At 36.8% G+C, this 10,092-nt stretch overlaps 1 protein-coding gene across 1 annotated transcript; it reads right to left on the bottom strand.

The window, feature by feature from the left end:
* Nucleotides 1-6,569: 6,569 nt before the first annotated feature.
* On the bottom strand, nt 6,570-8,037 carry LOC139867747 (uncharacterized). Its single transcript, XM_071856103.1, has 3 exons — nt 6,949-8,037; nt 6,701-6,754; nt 6,570-6,584 (listed from the first exon to the last, which is right to left on the bottom strand). The coding sequence occupies exons 1-3, from the start codon at nt 8,035-8,037 to the stop codon at nt 6,570-6,572; spliced, it is 1,158 nt and encodes a 385-aa protein (XP_071712204.1).
* Between the last annotated feature and the right edge of the window lie 2,055 nt (nt 8,038-10,092).

Raw genomic sequence — 10,092 nt, forward strand, 5'->3', positions numbered from 1 at the left:
GATTGAAAAAAAAGGGTGCCAACCGTGACCAACGAGGACGTTGGATCTTTAAAGGGTGGGGTATTGATACGATCCCACATTGACTAGAGAACAAACTACTTGGTGCCTTATAAGGATGGGTGTTCCCTCCTCCTTCAAGCTAGCTTTTTGGAGTAAGTTCTACACTTCCCCTTGTAAGGGTGTGATGCACGCCTAGCGTGGGACCCAACCATCAGAGGCATCTTAATTCAAATCAAGTGAGCAGGCCAGAAAAGAGACGATCCCCGGAGATCCGACCGTTGAATCTTCACGATATTTGGGCTGTGTCTTCCTGACATCAGTGTCAACATTTTCAACCGTTGAATTCGTCTAAAAAGGCCTGTAGCTCATGATTTTGCTGCTGGGTCAGTAGCAGTTTTTTTTTGGTAGTGTTGTTCATCTTTTGTCTTTAATTATTTCATATACTTGTTGATTATTGTTGTTCAAGAGTATGATGATGTTGTATACCTCTAGTTGAGCTAGAGAAGGATTATTGTATTGCTCTCTTGTTGATGATAGTGGAACATTAAGTGGCTTACGAGTCTCGTGGTTTTTACTCTTTATTTTGAGAGGTTTTCAACGTACAAAGTTTCGTGTGTATTGTGTGTGCTCAATTATTTTGTATTTGCTGATTTAGGACAGAATTAGGGCTGATTTGTGGTGATTGTGGTATACCTTATTTGTTAGTTTCCTCACGGGTTCATACAGATCGGGAAATGTTTGTCAAACGGATGTTTGTTCCGTTTTGTAGATTGTCCGTTGTGACTATTTTTCCATCAAATTGGTATCTAGAGCTTAAGGTTTTTTGATTGACTTATGTGAAAGATGGAAGCTAATACAAGTAAAATGATTAGTTTAAATGGTTCAAATTATCATGTTTGGAAAGGCAAGATGGAGGATCTTCTTTATGTGAAAGATTATTATTTTCCTGTTTTTACTGAGGATAAACCTGAGAAAAAATCTGATGCTCAATGGAAAATTTTGCTTATACAAATATGTGGGTATATTTGGCAGTGGGTTGATGATAATGTTGTGAATCATATTACTGGGGAGACTGATGCTAAAGCCTTATGAAAAAAGGTTGAGCAGTTATATGAACGAAAGACTGGGAATAACAAGTTGTTCTTAATTAAGCAGATGATGGCTTTGAAGTATCATGATGGGACTCCTATTATAGATCACCTAAATGCATATCAGGGTATTTTAAATCAGCTTGCAGGTATGGGTATCAAGTTTGAGGATGAGATTCAAGGTCTCTGGTTACTTGGTACGTCACCGAACTCTTGGGAGATTTTTAGGACATCTTTGTCCAAATCTGCACCAAATGGTATTATCACCATTGAATTGGCTAAGGGTAGTATTTTGAATGAAGAGATGAGAAGAAAGTCACAAGGTTCCTCTTCACAGTCAGATATCTTGGTCACAGAAATGCGGGGGAGAAGTCATAGTAGAGGTCATGGTAAAAGAGGCAAGAATCGTAGTAGCTCAAGAAAAGGAAAGTTTTCTAATGTTGAGTGCTATCATTGTCGTGAAAAAGGGTACACAAAGTGGTGTTGTTCACAGTTAAAAAATGAGAAGAAAAAGGCATATGACAAGAATAAACAAAAGAAAAGTGATGGTGGTGATGATGATAAGGTTGAAGTTAACGCTATCACGGATGAGTTCTTTGTTTGTATTGATTATGATATGATCAATCTTACTCATGATGATACGAGTTGAATTGTTGATAGTGGTGCTACATGTCATGTTGCAATATGTAGAGATCACTTCTCATCTTACACTCCAGGTGACTATGGATTTGCTAGGATGGGTAATTCTGAGTTATCAAAGATCGTTGGTATTGGAGATGTTTGTTTGAAATTTGACACTGGAATGGAGTTAGTTTTGCATAATGTAAAACATGTTCCGTATATGAGACTTAATATTATTTCAACAGGCATTCTTGATGATGATGGTTATTATAACGGTTTTGGTAATGGTATTTGGAAACTAACTCTTGGTTCTATGATAGTGGGAAGAGGCAAGAAAGACTCGAGATTATACATAACGCGTCCGAAGATCATCAAGAACATTGTTAACGCAGTGGACAATGTTGATTCTACCGAGTTGTGGCATAAAAGACTTGGCCACATGAGTGAAAAAGGGATGTCTATCTTATTTAAGAAGAATGTGTTGTCGGGTGTTAGTGATATTAATTTGAGTAAGTGTTCTCACTGTTTGGCAGGAAAACAGACCAGAGTTGTGTTTAAGAGTCATTCTCCTTTTCGAATAGAGAACGTACTTGATCTAGTACATTCGGATGTGTGTGGGCCTATGAAGACTAGGACACTTGGTGGGTGTTCCTACTTTGTTACATTCATCGATGATCATTCCAGGAAGGTGTGGGTTTATACCTTAAAGTCAAAGGATCAAGTATTAGAAAAGTTTAAGGAATTTCATACATTAGTTGAAAGGCAAACGAGGAAGAAACTCAAGTGTATTCGGACTGATAATGGCGGTGAATACATTGGCAGATTTGATGCTTATTGTAAGGAGAATGGTATTCGGCATCAAAAGACTCCACCAAAGACACCTCAGTTGAATGGCTTAGCAGAGAGGATGAACAAAACTTTTGTTGAGAGAGTTAGATGTTTGCTTTCACATGCAGGGTTGTCCGATTCCTTTTGGGGTGAGGCTTTAAATACGGCAGTTCATATTATTAATCTAACCCCTTGTGTACCTTTGCGTTTTGATGTTCCTAACAGGGTTTGGAGTGGCAAAGATGTTTCTTACTGTCATTTATGAGTCTTTGGATGTAAAGCATTTGTTCATGTTCCCAAAGATGAAAGGTCAAAGCTTGATATGAAGACTAAGCCATGTGTATTCCCAGGTTATGGTGAAGATGATTTTGGGTACAGGTTATATGATCCAGTTCAGAAGAAACTCGTACGAAGCCGAGATGTTGTGTTTACAGAAGATCAGATGTTAAAAGATGTTGATAAGACAGATTCAGTTCCTCAACCTAGTGCTGACCTTGTTGATTTGGATCCAGTTACTCTACAACATGTTAGAGATGATGTTCATAATGATGAACATGGTACTGATGATGATTATGTGATTATGCTCCAGAGCAGGTAGAGATTCCAGTACCAGATGTGCCCCCCATTTATCCCACTTAGGCGGTCTACCCGAGACCGTCATCCTTCTGTTAAATATTCTGCTGATGAGTATGTATTACTCACTGATGGGGGAGAGCCAGAGTGTTATGCAGAAGCTATGAAAGATGAGCATAAGAAAGAGTGGGGTGAAGCCATGCAAGATGAGATGAATTCCTTACATGAGAACAATACTTATGAGTTGGTGAAGTTACCTAAAGGCAAGAGAGCTTTGAGAAACAAATGGGTGTTCAAAGTGAAGACAGATGAGCTTACTTCACAACCAAGGTACAAAGCTAGGTTAGTTGTTAAAGGATTCAGCCAGAAAAAGGGTATTGATTTTGATGAGATTTTCTCTCCGATCGTGAAGATGGGATCTATTCGAGTGGTTCTTGGGTTAGCTGCTAGTTTTGATCTTGAGGTTGAACAGATGGATGCCAAGACTGTTTTTCTTCACGGTGATTTGGATAAGGAAATCTACATGATGCAACCTGAAGGTTTTCGGGTTAAGGGTAAAGAAAATTATGTTTGTAGACTTCAGAAAAGTCTATATGGGTTGAAGTAAGCACCGAGACAGTGGTATAAGAAGTTTGAGTCGGTTATAGGAAAGCAAGGCTACCGAAAGACAACTTCAGATCATTGTGTTTTCTTTCAGAGGTTTGGTGATGATGATTTCATCATATTGTTGTTATACGTTGATGATATGTTGATTGTTGGTAAAAATATTAAAAGAATTGCGCAGTTGAAGCGAGAATTGAGCAAGTCTTTTGCTATCAAAGACTTGGGGCCAGCAAAATAGATTCTTGGCATTCGGATTTCTAGAGATAGAGGTGCTAAGACGTTACATATATCACAAGAGCAATACATTGAAAAGGTGTTTAGTAGATTCAACATGAAGAATGTTAAAGTGGTTAGTTCCCCTTTTACTACCAACTTTAAGCTAATAGATAGAGATTGCCCTTCTTCAAAGGAGGATGTTGAGGAGATGGATAAAGTTCCATATGCTTCAGCGGTTGGTAGCTTAATGTATGATATGGTGTGTACTAGACCTGATATAGCTCATGCGGTAGGTGTTGTTAGTCGGTTTATGTCAAATCCGGGTAAAAAGCATTGGGAAGCAGTTAAATGGATTATGAGATACTTACGAGGTACTTCAAAGTTGGGTATCACATTTGGAAATGGAGAGCCGATGCTTGTTGGTTATACAGACTCAGATATGGCAGGAAACAAAGATAACATGAAATCCACTTCTGGATATTTGATGACCTTCGCAGGGGGAGCAGTTTCATGGCAATCAAGGTTACAAAAGTGTGTTGCATTGTCTACAACCGAGGCTGAATATATGGCAGCAACAGAAGCGTGCAAAGAACTATTGTGGATGAAAAGGTTTCTACAAGACCTTGGGTTTAAGCAATCACGATATGTGGTTCTTTGTGATAATGAGAGTGCGATTCATTTGGCTAGAAATTCTATGTATCATAAGCGGACAAAACATATTGATGTGCGGTATCATTGGATTAGAGAACGTCTTGAAGATGGTTTGTTTGAACTTGATAAAGTTCATACCGATGATAATGGTTCCGACATGTTCACAAAGGCTTTAGCAAGTGAGAAGCTCGAGGTATGTTGCTCGATCGCCGGGATGGCGAACTCTTCCTCATAATTGGAAAGGGGGAGATTTGTTGGGTTTTATTTGTTTCCATTTATGTGGAAGTTATCCAAGCCCAACAAAATTAGGCCCAATGGTTGTTTGACTTAGTCAACCATCAGAGGCATCTTAATTCAAATCAAGTGCAGCTGTATTCAATTCATACGAGAGAGAGAGAGAGAGAGAGAGAGATCAGATAGAGATCAAGAAAAAGAGTGAAAAACACTTTTCCCGTCTACAGTGACAGCAGGCCAGAAAAGAGACGATCCCCGGAGATCCGACCGTTGAATCTTCACGATATTTGGGCTGTGTCTTTCTGACATCAGTGTCAATATTTTCAACCGTTAAATTCGTCTAAAAAGGCCTGTAGCTCATGATTTCGCTGCTGGATCAGTAGCAGTTTTTTTTTGGTAGTGTTGTTCATCTTTTGTCTTTAATTATTTCATATACTTGTTGATTATTGTTGTTCAAGAGTATGATAATGTTGTATACCTCTAGTTGAGCTAGAGAAGGATTATTGTATTGCTCTCTTGTTGATGATAGTGGAACATTAAGTGGCTTACGAGTCTCGTGGTTTTTACTCTCGATTTTGAGAGGTTTTCCACGTAAAAAGTTTCGTGTGTATTGTGTGTGCTCAATTATTTTGTATTTGATTTTGGACAGAATTGGGGCTGATTTGTGGTGATTGTGGTATACCTTATTTGTTAGTTTTCTCACGGGTTCATACGGGTCGGGAAATGTTTGTCAAACGGATGTTTGTTTCCGTTTTGTAGATTGTCTGTTGTGACTATTTTCCCATCAATAGGTTTGTATCATAATATAACAATTGTACGTGTTTGCAAATTTCTCTTGTTTTGTAAACTTAACTGATAGATCTTGTCTTGTCGTTCAAGTAAAAGAATTAAACAATATTAATGCGGAAACGAAGGGAACAAAGAATATTTGTTTGAGTTGTTGATCAAATAGACTTGCAACATACATACAAGTAAACATATACGTACTTAATGAGATCGGGTTATCGAAATATACGTTATAACTATGTTAATAGCTCCTTATCTCTTTAGGGACAGATAAAAAAGGAATTTTTCATACTAAGAAACTAAACACTTTAATATTTAAATTTATCTTGAGTATCTTTAATGTATCATTATTTAATTTACATATTTATCTCATCAAATCTAAATCTATGATCAATAATGTGAAGAAAATTGTGACACTTCCATTAACAACTTCTATGGAGTATATGTTATTAGTTTCGTTAGTATCCCAATTAATTCATGCTGTATACAAAATATAAATTTGTCATATTTGTCTTTAATTATCAACGTGATAAATGAATAAATGATTGAGATCATCATAAGCGTATCAAGCCTAAATTCAATTACCAGGAGCTAAACTATGATCAAGTGAAATGAAGTTGGTGTTGTTATACGTTTTGGAGACCTTATGATCATATACCATTCGAAAATATTATTTCGAATAGTCAATTACCACGTTCGGTCTTGAACCTTCAAATTACCTTTGGTCAAATGCTAGAATGACTTGAAGATGACAATATGTTCTCAAGAGATCAAGGTTCAAGAACCTTCAAATGAAAGTCAAAGACATCTTTATATAATTTTCCTATCTATGCTGACTGCGCATAATCATCAACGAGTCCTACGTATAACGGATCATCCGCTAACTAATGAGTAAACACGTGTCATTTACGCAGCTTACATTTGCGCAACGCATATAATTCATATGATAGTAACAACTTAAAATAATGTTCAAGAATTATGGAACTGTCGATGAAAAAAAAAAAAAAAAAAAAAAAAAAAAAAGCAAGCCTATGCAACTTCAATAGCTTTCTTAGAGCATATTTTTGTTCATTTAGAATAATAAATGTGTTACATTATACCCTAACCGTATATGTTGTTACAACCACATGCCACAAGTACTCCGATAACAAGTTCTATTAAAGTTTCATAATGTATCAAATATCTAAGCTTTATAATCAATTAAAGCTATATTCAAATCTCAAATCTTGCATGATATAAAACCAGATTAATTAAGAATCAACAAGCAAATTATCCACGAAAATAACAAATTAAGTCAACAGAACCTACTAATCACTCGATTGATACATCATTAAGATCCTCCTCTTACTCGGTAACTCTTCCCGGTAAACGCTTTAAATCCTTCATCTTTTTCCGCCACATTGATCACTTGAGAACCCGGTTCATCAACTCGCTTCGCCTTTTCATCCAACGGCTTAAACTCTGCCTTTACAACGTCGTCTTCAACTTTTAGCCTTTTTAAATTTCTGTTCGATTCATCAACCGATTCACAACAACTATCATCCATTATCGGAACAGCACCTACTTCATTAAGTCGCCTACCAACGCCTTTAAACGCTTTCATATCTTCTTTTTCTTCACTTTTATTACCACTCTTCTGTTTATTCAAAAACACCTTTTTCCTTTCAGGTTGTTCTTTATTATTATAATCCAACGGTGGAGCAAAGTCCACCTCACAATCTGTCTCATACAACGATATCCCAATATTCGGTTTAGTCTCAACTATATTAACCATATACGTTTCGTCCTCAACGTTAACCGCAATAGTATCGCCCGTTGTGAGACATGCGAAATCCCTAAACGCTTTTTCAAGCAAAGTTTTATGATCTGAAAGAGTAATAAATTTTGTGACATGGGGCTGTATTTTAATGTATGTTCCTTTAGGAAGACAAGTGTTTTTAATGTTGACTAGTTGACCTTGTCGTAATCGCAAGTTGTCCATCATCCACGTGGGCATAAACACAAAACCTTCGTCAGCGGTGAACTCGATAACGCCACAATGTGAGTGGTGGCCCGTGAAAACGTTTTCGATACGAAACGTCATTGGGTACGAAACTTGGAGGGATATAAGGTGATCAAGGGCAGATTGTGGCATGATGATTTTGTTTCCGATTTCAAGATGGTTTTCAGAGTCGTGCGAATGTGGGTAACTAAGGTAGTGACGATCGAATGAACCGTCGGAACAAGTGTAAGTTTCATCTTCGTAATCCGAGTCAGTTTCATCTTCAGTTTGATTTTCAGGTTGTTGATCTTCAGGTTGTTGATCTTCGGGTTGATCTTCGGTTTGATTTTCGTAATCCGTGTCAGTTTGATCTTCACGTTGATCTTCGGTTTGATCTTCGGGTTGATCTTCAGGTTGATCTTCAGGTTTATCTTCGTAATCCATGTTCCAATCCATGATCGAATACGAGAAGTATGGTATATGTGGTTGCGGTGTACGAATTAAGTTGTATATATGTTAATTAATTAGCAGAGGGTTATATATAGATGGGGAGGAGGGGTTTTGTAAACGTGAAGTAGAAGACAAGTATTTGGTTTAGGGTTAGGAATAGAGTTAGGGTTAGAATTAGAATTAGGGTTGAGATTAGTAAAGCCCAAACCCTAATTTAACCATAATCATAATTTTTCCCTATAAATACGGCCTCCTTTAATACGGTCATGCCATGTACCTTGATGTCCCTACAGTTTTCCAGTCAATAATCCTAGCCATTACAACTTTCTTCCCTGATCGTCTACGTGATCGCCGAGCTTGCATTCTTATAAACTACTAAGGGCCATCATACCAACTAATTTGATGATGGTAGACATATTTAGACACCCAGTCGAGATTATCATCTCGATTAGGGTTATTAACGATGTCCGAATCTACGAGTTAAATTTATGAAGTTCTTAAACATAAATCCATTACAATCAGAATTTTGTTCAATCCTTGTGACGATTAAATGTTTTGACCAATAATAATAACTAGTCCAGACCGGCCCGCGCGTTGCGACGGGGACTTTCGGGCTGCGTATTCATATTTAACGTACCGTTGTGTATTTACCAGTGTTGCAAAAATCGGAAAACTCGGACGATTTCTCGGGGAGAAATCGGTTTGACCTCCCTGCCGAGAACTCGTTTTGAAATCGGCCAAAAATCGGTCAACAACCAAAAATCGGTCAAATCTCCAGAAAATCGGTCAAATCTCGAAAAAATCGGTCAAATCTCTGAAAAATCGGTTAAATCTCGGAAAAAACTCGATAAAATCTCAAAAGTCAACGAAAGTCGACCGCCAATAACTCCCCGAGTTCTCCGAGTTCTCGTTTTGGAGACCCTGCCGAGAACTCTCCGAGAACCGATTTCTGCAACCTTGGTATTTACAGAGGGGAACACGGCCCATGTGTTAAGCGCCGTTTTAGATGTCGTTGTGTTAAACGTTTTTTAAAAAGTATCCATTTCGAACGTAGTTAGTTTTGTTTTGTTCAATAAATTTTTTCAAGTGTAACGGTGTTGTCGGAAAAATTTAACTCGCGGCGAGCAGAAAGATACGAGCTGTCGTTGTGTTTAGCGTTTTTTTTAAAAAGTGTCCGTTTTGAACGTGGTTAGTTTCGTTTTGTTCATATAATTATTTCGAGTCTGACGCTGCCGTCGAAAAAATTTAACTCGTGGCGAGCGGGAAGATACGGGTTGTCGTTGTGTTTAGCGTTTTTTTAAAAATTGTCCGTTTCGCGTATAGGTAGTCCCATTGGGTTCGTAAGATTTTTCGTAATTGAACGGTGGTCTCGAAAAATTTTAACTCGAACCGAGCGTGAAGATAGGGCCCGTTATAAATTCGGGTGGAATTAGTTTCTTTTATTTTAATAAAATTGTATATTTACACTTTCAACCCCTGAGAAAGTGTAAATATAAGGGGTCATTGTGTAAATATAGACAATGCTGATGGACCGTTTGTAATGTGAACGCAAACTCAAAACTACACTCCAATATAATTGAAACTACACAAAATTCCTTCACATTTAGTATGCAAAGGGTTAATATATATATATATATATATATATATATATATATATATATATATATATATATATATATATATATATATATATATATATATATATATATATATATATATATATATATATATATATATATATATATATATATATATATATATATATATATAACTTATTAATTCATATTTTTTGAAAGCACAAAATTATACTCTGTATATTAATTACTCCGGACAATATTAATTAAAGTTAAGGCTACCAAATAGCTTTATACTTTTATTTTATTTCAATGTAGTCTATATACCAAAAAATACCATTGTACGTCATATACTTTCAAAAAGTATTCTAATGTAGACTATTAGTGACCGGTGACCTGCGTGTGCAGTCCCTGAGACTAATGAACGTTAACAAGAAACATTCATAGATCGAACGTTAGGTTAGTCATGTTTTATGAGATTACATGT

The sequence above is a fragment of the Rutidosis leptorrhynchoides genome, chromosome 9 (genome assembly GCF_046630445.1).
Source record: "Rutidosis leptorrhynchoides isolate AG116_Rl617_1_P2 chromosome 9, CSIRO_AGI_Rlap_v1, whole genome shotgun sequence".
NCBI classification, from domain to species: Eukaryota; Viridiplantae; Streptophyta; class Magnoliopsida; order Asterales; family Asteraceae; genus Rutidosis; species Rutidosis leptorrhynchoides.